Raw genomic sequence first — 23,142 nt, 5'->3', positions numbered from 1 at the left:
GAATTTGATGATCAGTCTTCATTAGTTCAAGTTGTGGGCTATTAAGTAATCATGTTAGGTAGGTAAGGAACATGAAACACAATATTATGCATGAAATTCTGCTAAGCATTTGAGATGCAAATTTGTGTTAAATTTGCAGCACATTTTGGCAGTCTTATTGTTACATAGTGCTCATCTTCTTCTGACCTGACTAGTGGTAGTAATGAGGCATATCCACAAGTAGGTACCATTTTGAAAAATGCCTCATAAAACATTTTTCTCAATCCAAAATTCATGTTTACAAGAAACAGCATTTTTTTTTTAAATTACTTTTCTACATGGTTGTCACTGTTGTTCAGACATTGTCATAATGGGAAACCAATGTTTCTGACTGCTGAACACCAATTTTTTTTTTTTTTTTTTTTTTTTTTTTTTTTTTTTTTTTTTTTTTTTTTTTTTTTTTTTTTTTTTGCATTGGCATCGCTGTTAAGATGTCTTCCTTCAAAATCCTTGTAATGTTAAAGAACTGGTGGCAGATTGGGACTGTATGGTAGGTGACCGAACTGCTCCCAGTGGAATTGTTGAAAAAGGTTTTGAGTGGGATCAGGGGGATGTGCATTGTCATGAAGCAAAATAATGCTTTGACTGAGCATTCCATGCCCTACAGCACCAATCTTACTCTTTCTATCACTTGTCCTTAAACTTGAAGCACAATTTTGGAGGAAGGCAGTTTGATAGTGATGACAATGCAAAAAACTGTGTTCAGAAGTGGCTACCTTCACAGGAGCCATGTTCGTATGATGATGACAAAGAAAAGGTAGTTTCCTGCAGTGACACATGCCAGAACAATGGTGACAACTATGTAGAAAAACAGTTTGATGTGTTCTGTCTTGTAAAAATAAATTTTGGTTTGTAAAAAAATGCTTGCATGAGATTTTTCCAAAATGGTACTTACTTTCTGGACATGCCTCATATGTTGAGCTGAATGTTTTCTTACAGAAACAGATAGCTGTCGTCATTTGCTGCTATGGCCCAGGCTCAGTTTTAGCATTGCCAAATTTCCAGAGTAAAGACCTTGCAATAGATTGGCCAAATTCCAGTGTTTCTGTCCTTTCCCGGTGATCTGCCAAGCAGTGAAGAGTTTTTGATTATGGCATCAACTAGACTAATCAAAATGGGAATATGCCATTTTTTGCCTCTTATAGCAATATGGTAAGTTCCATCATTAGCGTCTAGTCTGTCTACTCCACTCATAAATCAGTTGTATTGATGTACAATGTGTGGCTTATTAATACATTTTCTTTTTAGCAGCAATTGAATATTGGTGTACTTTTTGAATGGGATATACTCTAAATCCATTTGACAACAGTGTAACCATGCAGCTGTGATTCCATTGTATGGTGCATACGTTATTGTTTGCGTCCAACCTGAAGTCATAAAATCTTCTGGGTTATGTTTTGCAATATTTGACATCCATTTGTGGAGAGTTGTCTACTCTGTTTTGATGAATAGTTCCAGTAATCTTCACATTGTTTCTTTGCAAAGTAACTATTAATACTGGGGACGTTATTCTTTATTGTATTAGTCAGTTTGGTATAACATTTTCTCAAAGGCCTATATCTCGCACTTAGGTCACCCCTCATACAAGTCAACTTGCAAACAGTATACTAAATGAGTTGCTTCAGCCTGTGTATTGAATTCAAAATGAATTGGCCTTCCATGAATATGCTGTTTAGAGCCATGACATTCGTAAGAGGATATCATTGATTCGTCAGTAGGTTACTAAAGTTTCTTTCAGTGGAAGCATACATAAGAAAGTTTTTGTTCATGATATCGAACAGTGGCTGAATTTTAGCCATTTTGTCACCTGTGCATAAGTTGTTGATATCTGTGACATGAAAATATCTAAATAACTCTTTGTACCAGTTACATCGCACTGATTTGGTCACTAAAATGTTGTTGGGTATATTCATTGGCCTCCTAATACAAGCAGTGTCTTGGTAAGGGTGTGTAGCTGCTGAGAATCGGTATACCGAGCAACAGTACATCTCATTTGCTGTGCCGTACTATGTGTTTTATGACATCATTGTAGAGAAATCTCTCAAAGAACTCGATTAGTTCACTATGTTTGAGTGTAACTGCTACTCATGGGGATTGGCAGTGGCTGTTCATCCTACTGGGGAAGCAAACTGTTCACCCATTTGCATGGCCTGATTTTGCTCTGTCTTCCATGTTGTAAAGAAGGACCACCAGAATCATTGTCAGCCCTGTCATATTGCTGAAGTGAGGGAGACTGTTCACCATATGATGATGTCGTAGTCATGACCTGTGTGAGCTGATCCAGATATTGGAATAGGTTCACAGTAATGAGAAGTACTAGTGGGACTGACGTCTTTGATGTTTTTTAATTGTTTTGGCATTGTAGTTCTATCACCTCAGCTGGGATTGAGTACTAATTGATTTCTTTTCCACCTATTTATGGTGTCACAATACTTTTCTCTGTAGTCTCCATCTGATGATGGGCACAAGGTGAGTCTATGTAAATACTGATACCATTGATGTGTTTGTCATCCAAACACCCCACTAATTCTGTTATTTCATTAGTAATAGGTGCATACCAGGAACTCAAAAAGAAAATAATACACATAAGAACATTGAGCATAATGTATGCCCACGGGATCATTGCTGACCATTTTTTCTACTGTGTTTGTCATTGTACAGGCAGTTCTGCCTCAATTAAATCTTTCCTTTGTAGATATTTGAAGCTGATAAAATGTTTCATTAATGTAATGCTGTGAATTTGCTGTTACTCTTTGAAAGACACAAATAATATGGGAGTTAGTTGAGATTTTTTGGGAAAAATACTAAACATCCATTAATTGGTATAGTTTGTAATGAAGTCGTCAGATGTCAAAAGCAAGGAGCTGAATTGCTGGTCCACCATTATGTTGCTGCACTGTGTGCACCCTTGTGTCCTTATAATCAGTCATGGCATCATTGTATATTGTGTTTGGAGCAATGACTCTGTTCTGTGGGGGTGCAAAGAAGTGATTACTGCCTTGTGTGCTGGTGCCTTTACCCCCAATTTCAGTGCCAAATAGTCACTCTTCCTTTACAAAGGGAAAATGTTATTGCTGACCAGTCTCTGCTGTCCTTTTTAGCCTTCTACATTGGCATGGTTACCACCAAATTATCAATTAGGATGAACGGGCATCGGCAGAGTGTATATACTGGCAACTCGCAATATCCTGTTGCAGGGCATGCTCTACAACATGACATTCGTGACCTTCGGCACCTGTTTCACCACACCCGCCACCTGGATTCTTCCCCAGACACCAGTTTCTCAGAACTCCCCGGGTGGGAACTAGCACTACAACATGTCCTTGGTTCTCACCACCCACCTGGCCTTAATTTACATTAATTTCCTCTGTCTCAGCTTTTCTTCACTGTAAACTACTCTTTGCTTCACTCCATTTTAGTTTTCTGCATCTTTGTCTTTCCTGTCTATTTTTCATTGCCCACTCCCACCTCTGTTATGCACAATGCACTTAGCTTCTCACTCTTATTAACTCGTGCACGATGTTTTAGAAGTAATCTCTGTCTTGCATATACCCTGTCTTCCACCTTTAAGCTCTCAAGTTTTCAAATTTCGTCTGATGCAGTCCCCAACAAACAGTCCTCCCTTCTCATCCCATATGGTAAGTCTCCCCTGACCTGCAGTTCTGGGTGACTTTCCCAAGATCCAGTCCTTTTCCTTCACCCTTCTTCCTTCCCCTTCAACCCTTCTGCCTGAAGGAGAAGCCATTGGCTCCGAAAGCTTGCTAATCACAACAGTCTTTTATGTGTGTGTTCTGCTGCTGCTTGGTGAGTAGATTTTTTATCTATTCAATTAAATAATTTTGTATGTCAGTTTGGATGATGTGGACTGATCACATCTTAGCATATTTTGGGTTTCATTATCTTTGCTTATGATCTTTAGTGAACTCTTTTTGGTTTGTACGCAATTGACGTCCTAAGAGTCCGTGGCAGCAGAAAATGGTGACACATTTTCTGATGTAGTTGGTGTTCTTGGAAAATGTATTATTTGTCTGTCTACTACTGTGGTCTGTGTACACGCCAGCCTAAATGTTTCAAGTTGATGATCGTAGATAACATTTTCTCACTTGGTCACTGGATATTTCCAACTTTGCAACTGTATTGACACATAATCTGAATTCAGAACACTAATGACAAACATAAACATTGTGCGAGACTAGAGAGGCACGCCTTTTTCTAATTGATTGTATATTTGAGCATCAGAGCTTTAGCTTTTCTTCTTGTTTTGCTGGTGTTATACTTTCCACAAATAACATGTTACCTTCAAATTAACTTGGAGGGAAGTATATTCTAGTCTTTTTCAACAACAAAACATTAAAAAATGGTGTAGTTCATAAAAGGTATTGTCTGTAAAAATGTTAGTCTTCAAATACCTACAAGTTGTTATTCTAGTGCCTTATAGTGGTCTCAGTTATTAAAATATTTTATTGCACAGTGTAAGATTCCATTCTATTGCTTGTGATGACTGTAGAAAACCTGTGAAAATTGTATTTGTGTCATGTCGTTGCTATTAACAGCAGACTTCACCAGAGCAATGTTTCTATTTTATATAGACCGACATTAGATTCCCACTATTCGTATTCATCGAAGAGATACTGTTAGCTGTCTGATTATTAACTTGACTTACCATAGTAGCACTATCAGTCCTACATACAGTTTTTAGGAATAAAACTGTAATAAAATGTCAAGCATCTCTGAATGTACTTCAATTTTTTGTTGCAGTTGCAGCCTGGCTGTTCAGCTTTCCAAAGTACGAGAAAGTGTTCTCATCATATCTACAGATCCTGCACATAATATATCAGATGCTTTTGATCAGAAGTTCTCTAAAGTTCCAACCAAGGTTAAAGGATTTGACAACTTGTTCGCAATGGTAATAAGAAAATGTAACACCATGGGACAGATAATTCAAGAGTATGTGCATCTCATTGAATGTGGTTTATGTGATTTTGTCTTCTGATATTGCATGACAGTTTTACTATTTCAACAATTTTTCAAGGCAAATGATGCTTTAACTGAGGTATAATTTCCAGATAGAACATCAAAAGACCTTTTCAGTTGAAGCAAAACATATTTGTTTGTGTAAAATTCTTCTAGTGCAACTGTATTAGTTCAGATGACACTGGGGGAAGAGAACTTTCATTGCTAAACAATGCACAATAGTAACTAAGTAACTGTTCATAACTTTAAAGAAAAATAGGAAACATTTACAGAGAAAATTGTGAAGGGAGAAAGTATGACTGAATATTGGAGTGCAACTTGATCTTTAAAAAGCTGTTGGCTTTATAGTTTACAGCTGAAAAATAGAATTTATGAGATGAACTGAGTGCTTATTGCCAGTGGTGTTATTGCTTAGTGAGAAGTTAAAGGAATATTAAGAGAGTTTGTTAAAGGATCCTTCCATATTTTCTCTGTATGCCCCTGCATTCTATTTTAAATAATAGAAAAACTCAAGCACAGGAAAATATAAATAAAATTTTCTTGTAATAACTGATTCTCTATAAGTGGACTGTCATTGCATTTAGACGAAACACTGTATATACAGTTCTGTACTGCAAAAGTGCTGAGCATACCATTAGAAATAATAGACAAGAGGAAATCAGTAAATTAAGCAAAATTTTCTGATTGTTACATGTTCATATTGATAAGAATTTGAACTGGAAGTAACATGCTGCAGAGCTTTTTATACTTCCAAACTCATCCCCTAATGTCTTATGGCGTCATATTTTGGGAGTATCTTCTCATTGAACAAGAAAGTGTTTGTTGCACAGGATTGTGTGTGTGGATAAAACATTGATGGAAAAAAATTGCAGCACTAAAAAATAATTAATGTAGAGTAATGAAATTTTGGGAATACATTTGTGTACTTGGCGCGTGCTTGTACATGCTATAATTACCCAACTTACTCATTCTGTATCATGGCAAAAGTGCTCTATGGTACATGCAAATAACTAAACCAAACAGTTTTATTAGATTATATTAGCAAGTGAACAAGCATTTACGTAGAAAACTGGGTAATACATTTCTGTGGATTTCTTCAGATGATCTGGTCCAGAACTTTGCTAGGATATAATAACTTTCATATAATATCTCTAAAGTTTGCAATATTTTGATGGTGTACATGTGTGTTGCTTCAGTAGACGATGGCAGCTATTGGTAGAAAACCCCAACAATCAATGCTGTTACCTGAAGATGAGCAGATGCTGTAGAAGTACTTTGAAGTTATGGCAATGGTATATAGTGCAAAGCTCAGAGCCTTAGTGGCATTTATTGCTGAGAAAGTCTTAAATGTCATGTTATATCTAGATTTTCTCTGCAAAAAATATAAGCTTTTAAATTTAGTGCACAAACAGGAATCAGTAATCGTTAGTAGGGAACGCACTGATTATAGTTCAGAGAATTGTGAAGTAGACAAATGTAAAACTATCTAGAAAAGGAAGGCCTTGAAATCATAACAGAAAAAAATCTAATTTGGGTTCCTAGCACATTTCTATACATAGGCCTTGTAAATATGGCATGGCCTTGCTTCCTCCAACATGTGATTTAACGTTCTGCCAATTTTATTGTAGCTATAACTTCTTCCACTAAAAATTTCTTGACATCATGGCTTGTATGTTAGTACCGCAGTAATGTTTCTCAGTAGGGCTGATGGGCAATTCTTATGTTCAGGAGAAAGACTTATCCATTTGTCTTCCATGGTACAAGGTGGGTTATTGAGCAGTATTTTCAGTTCCAATAATCCTATCCATATATCCTCTTGAGCTATTAAATTAGAGGTACCTAACAATATCAGTGAGCAGCAGAAGTGGTAGTTTGAAAGGCAAGTAATGAACCCCCCAACAGCTTTCAACTTTTTTGTAAGTACGTGCATAGTGAGCATGGGTTCCCAGGCTGTTGCTGTACTTCTGTCTTTCCTGTGCTGCAGTTTTACTCTGTGCATATATATTTTCTGACTTATTCTCTAGGACAGACTCCTTACTGACAACCTAGCTCTCTTTTAGGAAGTGGATTATGGCTTTTTTGCACTTTGTTCTGTTGTTTTTCACCACTTCTGGGTTTGAGCTTCACCTTTTCATAATTCTTTCATAGAATGTGTGGACTGTGTGTGGGAGGTTGCCCATTGCGCATCATGGTAGCCAGTCCATGTGGGGCATTGTCAGGTACCGCTGACCATGCCTGAGCTGTCACCTCCCCACACATGCCAAGGAGTAGGTGCCTGTCCATTTGAGGGTACCACTCCGGGCACTGGCCATCATATCAGCCTTTGCTCTGGCTAGGTGGCACTAGTGGGGAGAATCCTCATTTGGAATAGGTGGCATCATGACTATATTTGGTGCTGTAAAATGACCAAAATTATCAGACAGTGGCCAGGAGATGCCAGCAGTCTCTTCAGACATACTACAAACCAGTGCATATCATTACAACCCTAGGAACGTGTCCTCCTTGGCCATGTAATGGGAGGAAAACAAAATTAAGCAACTTGCACACAGTTGCTCTCAGTACCTGAACGGATGCAGTCTCTCTACTCTCCACTAAGCAGATGTTCTTAGTGGAGAGCAATAAAAATATTTTTAGCAAAATCTTTTCCCTTAGTAAATTATGAATCTGTTCTGTCTATTGTAGTTACGGTACTATCCTACACAGTTCTCTGTAAACAACTTGATGACGTGCCTGTTACCATAACACCACATATGAACCTAAAAGTGGTACAGGGATTAATTTTTAACTAGGAACAAATGCTGAAAATGGATGAACTACTACACGGAAATTGAAGAAGCAAGGGATCCTCTTCATACATCAAGTACATTGGTGCCCGCCAGACATCGTGGTTGACACATGCACATTCATCTTTGCATTCCACTGGGATTTACTTCCAGAGAAGATCAATATATCATTTTACCACTGTGGTTTGATGCCGTATTTCCCACCTTATGTAGTGCTTTAAATGCCAGTGCATTGGGCATATGTCTTCCCAGTGAACAGGTGATCCAATTTGTGGAGACTGTGGCCAACCATTTCATGAAAATTCGTATTGTGGGCTACCACCACCACTGTCAGTGTGGGAATGACTACACTTCTCTACCCATGAAGTGTGCTCACCTAATTTAAGGAATGTAAAATCCAGGAATTAAAGCTCACATATCACCTCTCCTAATTTGAAGCTTGGAAAGTGTACTATCTTTTGTATCCAGTCTCAGTGATGTTGACTTTTGTTGCTACTCCGGTCAGACCAATGGCAATACTTCGCGTATTTACTCACTTGATGTCGATCTCTATTAGTCACACAAACTTGTCCAGTGGGGTGATAGGCCCTCGCCTCTTGCAGTCCTTGCAGCACCATCTTCAAGAACTGTTTCCCACATCCAGCAAGAGAAGCAGCATCATCCTCCATTGTCTACTGGTGACAGGGCTCCCTCTTGGGAACTTTCTCCTCTGAAATACACACATCAGTAACCCAACACCAGCCAATAGCGGAAGAAGCCACACACCTTGGATCCCAGGGCTACCCACTCTCCTTTCATTCTGACACCCATAATCAATAAGCCATCATAAGATTGTCAACTGTCAAAAATTGTAAATAAGAGAAAGAAAAAAAAATCTCGGGAGAAGGCTACTCTGACACCAGAGGCACCAGATCTCTCATGTTGGTGGACTCCGAATCAATTTTCATTGAAACTCAGTCGATTCATTGTTGATCTAGGACAGCAGCTGGTCAAATACTTACCGAGGGAAATTGCCAAACAGCCATATGTTTTGAGAAGTTAGTTTATTTAGGCAACCAGTTTCTGCATCCCATTAACATCTTCAGACCCCTATGCACACCATGTACAGATAATCAGATATATCATACTTGCATAACTGGAGCCATCAACATCTGGATTCCGTGAATTCATTTTTAGTGTTTACTTTGAAGACTTGACAACTAATATGGTTGTTTGGCATTTTACTTTGGTAAAAGTTCATTGATGATGTTCCACATGCACCATTGACAGAGACCGGAGAGAGAATGTGGAGAGGGGTCTGTACATTGGGTTGTACAGATGTAATTAGTAAGTGGGTTTTCCTCCATACCATGTTGGAAGCAATAGCATTGTGACTGCAGACAACCCCAGAAATCACCTTTTGTATTATTTATTTACCTCCCGGCAGGGGGCATTTTCTTCAGATGATCATCTTATTGCAACCACTTCCCCTTGCTTCTCTTCTACTTGATGTATGAATACATACCACCTCCTGTGAGGATGTAACACTTCATTTGGTAGAGGCCTTCTGATTGACCACCTTCTTTCTAGTCTTGATCTTCCTCTTCGCAATGACAGTACTCTACCCATTCTGGTGATGCCTACAGCAGCTATCGACCTATCATCATCATCATCATCATCTCCCTGGTATAATGGCTTCACTGCGAAGGTCACCACACAACTATTTTTGTAACAGCAACAACTTTCGTATGAACTTGTTGCTTCATTGCCACTGTCTGAAGAACCCTTACCACTTTGGGCACTTCAAAGGGCCAGCTGAGTGATGTATTACATCTGCTGCCACCTTCACTTTCTGCTAGATTGCATCAACAAGATTGTGGAAGACTTCTGATGTGATCACTTGTGCCACTGGATCTGTTGTTCCCCTTTCTGCAGGCACATTGTCACTGGCCAATGTGGTACACTAAAGATATTACAATAGCTATTAAGGATCATTGAAGGACCCTGGAACACTTCAAGTGACACCCTTTACAGACCACCCTCATAACTTTTAAGTGACTTTGTGCTAAGGCAAGATATCTAAGCAGACACAGTAAGAAAGAATGATTGGAGTGAGTGAAGTTGAACTGTTCTGCATTTTCTCTGTGAAAATTGTTTTTATTCTCAGATACAACATATGAGTCTCATCATAGCTGTTCTAGTGTTAGTGTCTGCGTGGTTGTGTGCGTGCGTGTGTGTGTTCGCATGAGGTTATCCCTCTTTAATTCTGTTTTAATTACTTTTAGGTGTGTTAGTCCCTTTTTACTGCTACTCTATTTTCTTTTTAAGGGGTAGCACTCCAGTGAATGATTGGTGCTGTTACCCTCTTTAACACTTTGTCTATAGCAGATCGAGGGTGGGCCAGCCCTCGTCGTATGCAAAGCCCTAGGGGACTCGCCTGGGCTCCAACCACCTATTGACCTGATTATTTCTTTCACCCTATTTTACACTACTGGCCATTAAAATTGCTACACCAAGAAGAAATGCAGATGATAAACGGGTATTCATTGGACAGATATATTATACTAGAACTGACATGTGATTACATTTTCACGCAGTTTGGGTGTATAGATCCCGAGAAATCGGTACCCAGAACAACCACCTCTGGCCTTAATGACGGCCTTGATACTCCTGGGCATTGAGTCAAACAGAGCTTCGATGGTTTGTACAAGTACAGCTGCCCATGCAGCTTCAACACGATACCACAGTTCATCAAGAGGAGTGACTGGCGTATTGTGACGATCCAGTTGCTCAGCCACCATTGACCAGATGTTTTCAATTGGTGAGAGATCTGGAGAATGTGTTGGCCAGGGCAGCAGTCAAACATTTTATGTATCCAGAAAGGCCCGTACAGGACCTGCAACATGTCATCTTGCATTATCCTGCTGAAATGTAGGGTTTCGCAGGGATCGAATGAAGGGTAGAGCCATGGGCTGTAACACATCTGAAATGTAACGTCTACTGTTCAAAGTGCGGTCAATGCGAACAAGAGGTGACCGAGACGTGTAACCAATGGCAGCCCATACCATCACGCCAGGTGTTACGCCAATACGGTGATGACGAATATACGCTTCCGATGTGCGTTCACCGCGCTGTCGCCAAACATGGATGCAACCATCATGATGCTGTAAACAGTACCTGGATTCATCCGAAAAAATGGTTTTGCCATTCATGCATCCAGGTTCGTCGTTGAGTACACAATCGCAGGTGCTCCTGTCTGTGATGCAGCGTCAAGGGTAACCGCAGCCATGGTCTCCGAGCTGATAGACCATGCTGCTGCAAACATGGTCGAACTGTTTGTGCAGATGATTGTTGTCTTGCAAACGTCCCCATCTCTTGACTCAGGGATTGAGACGTGGCTGCATGATCCGTTACAGCCATGCAGATAAGATGCCTGTCATCTCGACTGCTATTGATACGAGGCCGTTGGGATCCAGCACGCCATTCCGTATTACCCTCCTGAACCCACTGATTCCATATTCTGCTAACAAGCATTGGATCTCAACCAATGCGAGCAGCAATGTTGCTATACGATAAACCGCAATCGCGATAGGCTACAATCCGACCTTTATAAAAAGTCGGAAACGTGATGGTACGCATTGTCAACTGCTGTTTGTGTATGAGAAATCGGTTGGAAACTTTCCTCACATCAGCACGTTTTAGGTGTCTCCACTGGTGCCAACCATGTGGGAATGCTCTGAAAAGCTAATCATTTGCATATCACAGCGTCTTCTTCCTGTTGGTTAAATTTCGCATCCGTAGCACATCATCTTCGTGGTGTTGCAATTTTAATGGTCAGTAGTGTATATTTGGTGACCCAACTGATATCCAGTATGTTAGAATGTTTTTCTTTATTGTAGTATTGTCTTTACCCTTAATTGAATTGGCACCGAGGTCAGATGAAGGTGGGTTTTATCTTGCCAAAGATAAGATGAGCCCTGGGAGACCCCTCGTCTGCTCTGACCTGTGTAAAGGCCTCAGTCATATTCTTTTACTTGTTTCTAAATTATTCCTCGGGTTTGACATCAATATTGCTTTCAGGTTCTCAAGTTTTCCACTTGCGCATATTCTAATACTTTGATCAAATTTCTGGCTAATGTCACTAATTCCAGATGAACTGTCTCTTGACCAAGGGGCTGTTGAATCTGCTGTTCAGTCCCTTAACCCCCAATAAACCAAGGCAGGTAATGAAGATATCTTCTCCACCTTTTCTGCATGTTCCCCATCTTGTGCGCTCATCCTAACTTTTAGTTAGTAGAAATCTGAAGCCTTTGGCCCTGCACATGCTGAAATGAATGTGCTGATGCCACACACTTGGAACATCATACCGATGCTGTGGCACCATCCCGAAAGAAAACTAGGAAAGCTCTGGGAAAGGGAAAACCAAACTTGCCTATCTTCACAAGGCACCTTCGCAATTTGTTATTTACCAAACAATATTTTCCTTCCCTTTCCCCCCCTTCTCCCCCTTCCCCCCTCCATGTTCACTGTACTATAGTGAAACAGTGGCCATAGCTGTAATGCAGAAATTTAAGATGAGAAGGACCTACGTGATGTGAAGACAGACATAATCTCTGTCTCCCTACTGGGTCATGAGCCATGTTTGGATAGTTCAGTTGGTAGAGAACCTGTCCATGAAAGGCAAATGTCCAAGGTTCAAATTCCAGTTTGCACACAGTTTCAATCTCCCAGGAAGTGTCAGAAATACCTTATTGTCATTCTTAGTGTGTTCCTTACCAAATATTACTTTCCTTCCCTTTCTCCCCCTAGACCCCTCCACCTTCACTGTACTTAATACATGCCCATGTCTGGAAAAAAAAAAAAAGTTCAGGAAGCTACAGAATAAGACAATAAATATACAAAGTTAGACTTTTACACTAAAATGCAATTGTACATCATCATCGTTAGCAGCAGCAGCACTTGCCATTTGACACCTGGTGCAATATAAATGCATGTTCCAGGCTAATCCATCTTGCTCTTTTGTGTTTTGTAACATCATCTAACAACTTTCCGTTAAGTTTTCACCCTGGTCTCAACCACCATCTTGGAATGCAAGAAGGAACTTCCTCCGTCCATCACCCATCATTCTACATGGCTATATGTCCCACCATTTTCTCTGCAGTCCTTATTACATTGTGGGAGCATGCAGACAAATAGTTGCGTGTGCACAGTACAGGGGCAGCGGCAACTAAATACTGTTCATTTTAACATTCATCTGTCTATATTTTAAATGTTAAATAGCCTGCTTATACCCCATTGCTACCTGTGGCTTTACGGATATGAGCAGCCCATAGTGGCTGGCCTTCATGCATTCTTTTTTTAAAAAAAAAATGTGACTAAAGCCCTTCTGGCCTGTTACTTATTTTATATGTTACTTGTAAGTACTGCCTCTGTCTTGTATTGTTAGTCAGTACTTACACTTTTATATAAAAAATATCTTTTCCCATAAATTTGTATTGATGTTATAGGCCACTTTAAACATTTAAATTCTGATTAAGGCACTCTTAGAAATGTTGAAACCTGGTTCATAAGTCTAAAAATTGTGACAGAGGGGTCATTTGTTTCAACTTTAATTACAAAGTACCTCAATGTTGTTGGGCAATGTACAGAGCATGCACTAGCTCTATCTGGCAATTATCTTCAAGTACATGCCAAGACATTAGTAACATTGGCTCAGAATTGTTTCTTACCATTATTGAAGGCACTCAGCAGAAGCCTTTTAAAACAGTGGTTAATATTGTATTTTTTTTTTTAAGAAGCTACTTATGTAACTAATTTAGTTCTGACACCATTTTATATCGTACGTTTGGAAAATAATCTGTATGGTGCTCAGTAAGATGTTGTACTCTTCCTAATTTATGTGTTTCTTGTTTACTTTCCAGGAGATTGACCCAAATGTAGGTTTCAATGAACTCCCAGAAGAATATTTCGAGGGGGACAATGAAGCCATGAAATTAAGTAAGAGTGTTATGCAGGAAATAGTTGGAGCATTTCCTGGAATTGATGAAGCCATGAGCTATGCAGAAGTTATGAAGTAAGTTTCTGTAATGTTGGCGATGCACTAGTATTATTTAAATTCATAGTATGTTACTGCAATATTATTTATAATGCAGACTGCGCACTTTGTTTTGCACATCAATGTGAAGCAAATCATTAGACTAAAAGAAGGTAAGACTACACTCAAAGCCCATCGACAATGATTTATATGTACAGTGCTACTGTTATTTCGCATACAGGCATGTTCAGTTTTAATTTATGCTACACAGACTTTAATTTATAAAGGGACCTATTTCCCCTGTGATTGATTCCAGAATTTATTTTGGCCATCTTTCCAAGCTTGTGAATTGGTTCATGTATTTACATGTTAACGCTCACATGAAATTAAATAGGTATACGGCATTATTGGCCATGAGACCCCATCTGAGATGTTCAACCACCTGGTGCAAGTCTTTATTTGGCGCCACTTCAGAGACTTACGCATCTATGGAGATGAAGAACACACACACACACACACACACACACACATCTATGGAGATGAAGAACACACACACACACACACACAGAGTGCTGGGCAAAGCAAATTCCTGACCAGGTGGTAGTCAAACTTGGGACCTCTTGATTGAGAGTCAGCAATGGTGTCCACAAGATCGTGAGCTGCTGACAACCCTTAGGGACAAACTGGTTACGATTTTTGTTGAAGTATCTAATGCACATACATCGAAGCAAAAGAATTTTGAGCTGTTTAGCTGTAATTTTGTGTGTTTATTTGATAAATATGTGTTGAGCTTCCAGAGTCTGTGATGGCATTTAGTATCCCATGTAACAGCATTTTTGGTACATTACCACTTGCCCACAACTGTGTGTGTTTCAGTATGTTAACATAATACAATTGGAGACATTGCTGGCATCTGTAGTGTGCCACTTCTCGATGGCGGCAGTTTCTGCCTGAGATGCCTGACCATTTATTATGCATGACCAAGTACAGTTATTTTTTATACACCGTAAGATGAGATTTTGACATCCCAAAACTGGTTGTAAATTGAATATATCATTATTACAACAAAAGCGGTTGTCATTCTGTTAATCATGCTCCTCAGTTGTGGATTTTCTACAAATCTTGTGTAATTTGAGGTGTGTTCGCCTTTATTGTTTCTGCTAAATGTCTCTCTGTAGTTTAATGGGTTTGAAAGCATTGCATAATTTCATTAATATAGATACGAATCGGACTACAAAACAGCACTTAAGTTCACATATGAAGAGCATTCAGTAAGTAATCAACACATATTTTGCTGAAAGCAAGTTGGTTTTACTCAGGATTCTAATAACCATATTGTTCCCCACTCATTTTGGTACAAAACCCATTTTTTCCAACATAATCTCCAATCAATGTGGTGGCCTTACTCTTCATTACTGAGGAGGCCAGTATGCCCAAACGGCACCATTCTACTGGTTGACATCAGAGCCAACGTCTTGATGCATCAATGACCTCCCAATCATCCACATACTGTTTCCTGTGGAGTGCATCCTTCATTGAGCCAAACAGATGGAAGTGAGGTGTGAGATCCAGGTTGCTAAATCTATAGAGCAAGAACCAACTTGTTTCGAAAACTTTTTTTTAGTGAGGGAACTACAAAAAACCACCAACAGTAACACACTCTTCAAAACCAAAAACAGTAAGGATCCCTTCCACAGATCAAGCAAATAACAACTAATTCCTATAATCAGAGTTCCCTTTGACTCTATACCCGTACAGCTGTTCCATGTCAAAGTCGGCTGTTATCTGCTGGTAGATAGCCTAACATGAAGCGACATATCCCAATCATTGTGGAAGAGAGGATGGTTGAGGTTGCACACTACTTGACCAGGCGATCTTCTCTGCACTCGTTGTGAGTCGTGGACTGCTCGCTGAACAGCCGGGCACCAGCTTATCTGGCCCCAAGGGGAAGGATATTTACGAGACTATTTGCACACACGTGATCACCAGGAAACAGTTCATTGATAGTCGCGCCACATTCCTCTGCTGCTGGTTGATGCCCTCTGATGGACATTGGCTGTACCTACATGTTTGTTGTCAGCTGTGACACTTGCTTGTAAACACTCTTGTGTTGGCTAGACTTCGCAGCTGTAGGCAACCCGCATTGCTGGTTTGTCTGCAGTGTTGCTACTGCAGTAGGCATCTGTGGTGACTGCAGCAGTCCTGCCCCCAACTCTCCCAGGGTTGAGGCGAAGTCACATCTCGATGTTGGTCCGAGGTTCCACTGGTGGAACAAGACCACGGGTGGCGGCGGAAGTGCTGGTGGCGGGGGAACCTCATCGACATTCATAGTCAAAGGATCCGTCCACAGAGACTCTGCGATGGCGTGGCAGCGGTGACGATTGCAATTGCTATGACGCCAGTGGTAGCAAAGAGACATCCGATGAGCCGCTGGCCTCCCGGAGGACCTCAGATCGAAGGCGCAGCACTGGAGATAATGTTAGTGCTGGGCCTGGCCCACGATGGTGCTGTAGCTGGTCAAGGTGCTTCTGACAGAGGGAACCATCGTCGAGGATGACAGTTATCATGGTGCGGCCGAGAAGCGTGGAGACCTTGGCGGAATGCCAGCAGGGATGGCCCCTTGGGGAACACCAACTCCCAGGCTGGATCCTGCGGAGACAACTGCAGTTGCGCTGAGACTGTAGCAACTGTAGAAGGAGAAGCAGCAAACAGGAGTGACAAGGGCATCCAATGAGGGTGGCCATGCAGCTTCTCCACTGGAGAGGACACATTGTGACTAGAAGAACGATAAGTAGACAAGAAGACGTCGAGGGCAGCCGCCTGAGAGTTATGCTGACACAGTTTGGCCATCTGTGATTGAAACGTGCGGACAAGCCTTTCAGCCAACCCATTGGATGTGGGATGGAACGGCGCCGTATGGAGCAGCTGGATGCCCGATGTAGCACAGAAGGAAGTAAACTGGGCCGACGTGAACTGTGGGCTGTTGTCCGTCAAAGTCGCATTCGGGAGACCCACGATGGCGAAAATATGACAGGAGGCTTGAATGGTGTGAACGGTGGTCGTCAAGGACATGTGTGTGACATACGGAAAACAAGTGCCGACGTCCACCAAAATGAACCAGTAGGATCCTAGGAATGGACCTGCAAAATCCAGTTGGAGCTGGGACCACGGGGCAGCGATCGAAGGCCTCGGTGGTGGCGCAGACTGCTGACGCTGACCAGAGGAGCAAGAACATACCATGTGGGTCATTTCGCTGTCCATTCCACACCAATAGACATGTTGGCGGACAAGGCACTTCATCAGGACAGTACCACAGTGTCAGAATAATAATAATAGTGGGAGGACCTGCTGATGGAGGGAGGACAGTATCACGACATTCAAACAATCAGTGTCCCCTAAGAGAAGAAGAACCCTGTCGCAAACGGCAAAGTCATTGCAGCGAGGCCAGTAAGCCCGAATCTCTGGGTCCAACACCTAACGATGATTGGAGGGCCACCTGACTTGAACGTGGTGCAGAATCCTCTGGAGAACCGGGTCCAAGGTCGTGAGCTGTGCGACAAGCTGGGCATTCAGTGGCAATACGGCGACGGAGGCTGCGTCATCCGGATGAAAACAAGCAACCAGATCAGCATCAAAGCCGGTTGGCATGGAGGGCCATGGTGTACTAACGGATGTCGTAGGTGTACCCTGCAAGGAACAATGCCCAGCACTGCAGGTGGCGAGCGGTCTGGGCTGGGATGGCGGATGTTGCACCGAACACTGGGACCAAGTGCTTGTGGTCCGTGTAGAGCGTGAATCGGCGGAGTAGATGAAGTTGTGGAACTTTTTGAATCCAAATATGATGGCTAAGGTCTCCTTCTCAATGTGGCTACAGTTGCGCTGTGCATGTGCTAGGGTTTTAGAGGCGAAAGCCACTGGGTGCTCAACACCATTAGCGATAAGAGACAATGTAGTCCCCAGCCCGTTATCCAACGCATCGGCGGCCAAAAGAAGAGTCCTGGCAGCGTCATGTAGGACGAGGCACAGTGGAGTGAGAGGAGCAGATTTGAGATACTGAAAAGCCCGATCACATTCCGGTGATCAGGTCCTGGGAACATTCTTGCGAAGTAGAGGCTCCGCCAGAGCCCAGCATGTGGGTGAAATCCTGATAATAGGTGAGTTGACCCTAGCTGGGAGAGTTTTAGCTGGGAGATGTTTTTCGGTGTCAGGAACTGCTGAATGGCCTCGAGGTATCCAGTGTTGGGTGAATGTCTGCGGTACTCAAGACATGGTCGAGATATGTCACTTGTGACACAAAAAAATTGACATTTGGCCCTATTGCACTCCAACCCTGCAGCCTGCAGAACCTCAAAAAGTCTCCGAAGATTCCACACTAAGTCGGGGGCCAAGATCCGTGTGACTAAGATGATGTCTAAGTAATTGGCAGTGCCGGGGACCTCTTAGTCACAGACTCCAGAAAGCATTGAAAGATGGCTGGAGTGCTGGCGATCCTGAAGGGCAGGTGGTTGTACCGGAAGAGCCCAAAGGGAGTATTGATGATGACGACCTCTAAAAAGGAAGTTTTGACTGGCAGTTGGAGGTATGCTTCCCTAAGATCAATCTTGACGAAGATCTTTCCACCTGCCAACTTGGAAAGAATATCATCGACCTTTGGGACAGGGTAAGAGTCAGTAACAGACCAGGTATTGACAGTGGGCTTAAAATTGTCACATACACAGAGGGAGCCATTAGGTTTTTCGAGGATGACAATGGGCGAAGTCGAGCAGCTGTGGTGAACCGATGTCAGAACTCCCGCCTCCTCAAGGCAACTCCTTTCCTTGTGTTGGGTGCCCCACAGGGCAAAAGGCAATGGACGAGCCTTATGAAACTTCGGAACTGCTGAGGAAGGTAGTTAGACGTGCGCTTCAAAACTGGACATCCTCGGGCAAGAATCAGAGAAGACGTTAGGGAAAGGATCAAAAAGCTCCTGTAAAGGAGCATAAGGAGACACAGTTTGGACCGCCAGGGCTGAATTATGGATCTCAAGGCCAAGAGAATGAATTATCCATCCCCAACAGCTTAGTGGCTTTGGGGGCAGCTAAGACCAAAACTTGGGTGGTGACGACTTGAGAGAGATACTGTACCTGCACCAGGAACCAGCCCTGCATGCGGTTAAGGTCATTACTATAGCTCTTCAAGAGGGTCACGAACAGGTGGAGCTTGGGAGCACCCATGCGGCTGTGAGTCGCCGTCAATAATATTAACAGAGGAGTCCTGTTGAGCTGGACCCTCAGAGAGATGGATCCCACTGTGTGTGGGAGGACCATCTGGACAAAGGAGATGCATGAGAGCTAGTCAGAATCCTGTAAAACCAAGTCTGGAGAATCCAACACCATGAGGTCCACTTCCATTGACAAAGGAGCAGCAAATGGTGGCCCATTGACCCTTCGTCCCGCAGGCAGAACAGACCACTTGCCGGATACGACAATCACGGCTCTGATGCGTAATGAAGCATTGACGACAGGAGGGCAACTTCTGACATTGCTGAGCTCAAGAACCCGTAATCTTTTCTGGAGGAGGAGGAGGAGGAGGAGGAGGAGGAGGCAGTGGTAGGGCACTTGCTGTCGGCGTGGCCACTGCTCTGGCGACCGTAGCTCCAAGAAACGACAGGACAGCAGTGTGGCAAAGACCTGTGGTGAGGCCTGGAGTGCTACAGACGAATGGGAAGACTGTTCATGGGCATGAGTGACTATCAGACGTGTGCCCAAGGAGGGATCTTTCAGCTTTAACAGATCCATTCGCAGGGCATTGGCACGAGCAGGGACCAGAATCATTTCGTGAATGAGGGCTGAACCATACGACTGCTTACATCCCAGATTGGGACAAGAGAACTGACAATCCTGGGCAAGCTATCCATTCCCTGTAAGACTGCGATGGAAGCTTCTGACAGCTGAAGAATGTGTGGTGAGCTGCTGCGATGTGGACTTTAGCATCAAAATACTCTGCTAAACTGGCGGTAAGCTGTATGTAAGGGAGAACATGGGGTTCTAACTCCAGATGCAACTACTGCACTAAGCGATAAATGTCAGAACCCACATCAAGAAGAAAAAATGCACGACGCTGGCCAGTGTCAACGATTCCATGGGCAAGGAAATGTTGTTCCAAGTGAGCTGCATAATCACTCCATGGTTCAATAGACTTGGCAAACAGCAGGAATGCGGCAGAAGCGGCTAATGCCAGAATCCCCAGGGGAACATTAGTCATAGCCTGCAGACGCTGAATCAGAAGTTCATTTGTGTATTGCATATGATCCAACAGCTCAAGGACACAAGCCAATGGCACATCTAAACCCAGAATACCTTCAGCCATGTCAAAAAACAATGGAACAATGCAGGAATTCATACGAACTCGTCTTCACTGCTAGATCTACAGAACAAGAACCAACTCGTTTTGTCAACTTTTTATTTAGGGAACTACAATGAGCCACCAACAGTAACACTCTCTTCAAAACTGAAAACAATAAGGATCCCTTCTACAGATCCAGCAAATAACAACTAATTCCTATAATGAGAGTTCCATTCGACTCTATACTCGTACAACTGTTCGTCAAAGTCGGCTGTTAGCAGCTGTTAGATAGCCTAACATGACAGAAGCGACGTATCACAGTTGTTGCGGAAGAGAGAATGGTCGAGGTGGCACACTGCTGGACCAGCCGATCTTCTCCGTACTCGGCGAGTGGAGACTGCCCACTGAACGGCTGAGCGCTGGCTTATCTGGCCCTGTGGGGAAGGATTTTCTGGGACTATTTGCACACACGTGATCACCAGGAAATAGTTTGTTGATCCTCGTGCCCCCTTCCTCTGCTGCTGGTTGATGCCCTCTGATGAATGTTGGCCGCACCTATGTTTTTGTTGTCAACTGTGGTACTTGCTTGTAAATACTCTTGTCAGCCAGACTTCCCAATGGAGTCGGCAACCCGCATCTCTGGTCTGTCTTCGGTGTTGCCGCTACAGTAGGTGTCTGTGGTGACTGCAACACAGGTGGATGAGGAAGAACACTTCAATGAAGTTTTGTGAGCTTCTCTCAGGTGCATAGACTATTGAGGCCTTGTGTTGTCATGAAGAAAGAGATGTTAGTTTGCATTTTTGTGTCGACAAACACTCTGTAGTCTCTCTCTCTCTCTCTCTCTCTCTCTCTCTCTCTCTCTCTCTCTCTCTCTCTCTCTCGCTCTCGTTTTCTTTTCTTCCCCTCTAATTGTCTGAGGGTAGCACAATACACTTCAGTGTTGATTGTTGCACTATGTTGGAGGACATCAAACAGAATAACCCCTTCAGAGTCCCAGAAGACTGTCACCATGACTTTATGGTTGAGATTGTAGCTTTGAACATTTTCTTTGGAGGAGAGATGGTGTGGAGCCACTCCTTGTCCTTGGATTGCCATTTTGTTTCTGGTTCAAAAAGATGAACTCGTGTTTCATAGCTTATTACAATCTTTGACAAATGTCACAATTAGCCTTGTAGTATGCAAGCAATTCCACACAGTCCTTTGTTGCTCTCATGGCCTCTGTTAGGCGGTAAGGAACCCAGTGACCACACACCTTTGAGTACCCAAACTGGTGGACAAGTGTGTTAGCACTACTAACGGAGATGTCCAGTTGCGCAGTGAGGTGTTTGTGACCCATCGATCACATCAACTGAGTGTGCCCACACATTCAAACATTGCAGGATTCACAACTGTGTGTGGCCGGCCAGCCGGCGAGCATGCGGGATATAGGTCAGGTTGCACGATCTTGTTGCCATGAGATGCCTCACGCAATGACTCACCATGCATCTGTTCACTGCCAGGTCTCTATAGACATTCTGCACGCACCTGTGTGTACACCTATGAATAACTGTAATGCTCTTGTTTTCCACCCAAAGAAACTCAGTGATAGCTCTCTGCTTGGAACTCACCTCCGTTACAGACACCATACATATAGTGCCACCACCTATTGTAATTTCATGAAGGTACAGAGACTAAAGCAGGAATATTCCACTGTGTCCCACATCACATTCTGTGTTTTGTCACCTAAAATTGGCTGAGAAAAGAAGTGTCGCATTACTTATTAAATACACCTCATAGTTATGGTGCCAATAAATTAACAACAACGAAACTGCAATAACGTGTTTAAGAAAGAAAATTTGATGTTAGGAGATGTTTCACATTAAACATAGTAGGGTCGATATGGATCACAGGTAGCCATTAACAAATTATAATTCAGATTTTTTTATAATTACTTTTCAATTGAAAAACTTTCAGAACATACAAGGAGACCACACTCTATTTCGTGAGGTTCATAACTCGCACATGAATCTGCCAGAGCAGTTCAATGCAGGTCTAAAAAATTCTTGAGAAAATTGACTTTGAAGTGTTCCAAGCAATGTTAATTCACCAAATTTAGGACGATTCTATGATGAACCGTGTGGCTTAATCAGTAGTGTTCAAGATTGGTAATCGTTAGATCACTGGTTTGAGTCTCATTTTTGGTGATTATTTTTTCTTTTTTTCTTTTTGTTCAATTTGGTTACTTACGTGGTTGAAATTTAACTCATAAAATATATGATAATTAACACTTTTAATTATCATTTAATATGAAAAATGCACGTCATCTTATTTCTAATTGCGTATCGCACAGCTACTCTCATAAGTTACTGTGCTGGGACTGATCATAAAGTGAAGTAGTCAGGGCAACCGTTGTCAGCTAATAGTAAAATATGTACTGCAAAGACTGTTTACACACAGAGGTAAAAGTTAGTATTGTTAATTTTCTTTCTATAGGCATGCTCTAGTATTGCATTTTCTTTGCACTCACATGCATTTGTCATATAAAGCAATAATTATATATGTGTTAATTAGCAATGTATGGTGAATTTTATATTTAAATGACCTTGGTGATAGAGTTGTACAGAAGTAAAGGAAAAAAATGAGCAAATCCAGCGATTATCGGTTTTGAGCCCCATTGATTGAGCCACGCAACCCCTTGAAGACTTGTCCTAACTTCAGTTCATTAATGTTGTTCAGAAAACTTCCAGTCTCGTTTTCTTGAATATCTGAGAGGTGTATCAAACACCTTTAGGTCATTGATACTCGAGTTCTGAACTTCACATACTATAAATATATAAGATCCAGATAAGTGAAGTAGGATTCGAGCACCGAAGGTTCTGTACGACTTAATGATGTATATAGGTGGTTCCTCCATCCTGGGAGTTTAGAATTTTGACAATTTTTTTCTGTTGTCAATATCAGTACGGGCAAGATATCAAAAAGTGACATAAATGGCTGTATTCGTTTTATTGTGTTGATGTGGAAGCTTAA

General features: G+C 42.1%; 1 protein-coding gene across 1 annotated transcript in view; it reads left to right on the top strand.

The window, feature by feature from the left end:
- The window catches only part of LOC126191146 (ATPase ASNA1 homolog), a 65,948-nt gene that overhangs the window by 4,127 nt on the left and 38,679 nt on the right, over positions 1-23,142 (top strand). The window contains exons 2-3 of the mRNA XM_049931900.1: positions 4,798-4,945; positions 13,697-13,848. Coding sequence (XP_049787857.1) covers positions 4,798-4,945; positions 13,697-13,848 — 300 coding nt within the window. The remainder of the gene's footprint in view (positions 1-4,797; positions 4,946-13,696; positions 13,849-23,142) is intronic.

This window comes from Schistocerca cancellata, chromosome 6, assembly GCF_023864275.1.
Source record: "Schistocerca cancellata isolate TAMUIC-IGC-003103 chromosome 6, iqSchCanc2.1, whole genome shotgun sequence".
NCBI lineage: Eukaryota > Metazoa > Arthropoda > Insecta > Orthoptera > Acrididae > Schistocerca > Schistocerca cancellata.
This window is presented reverse-complemented; position numbering and strand designations above follow the sequence as displayed.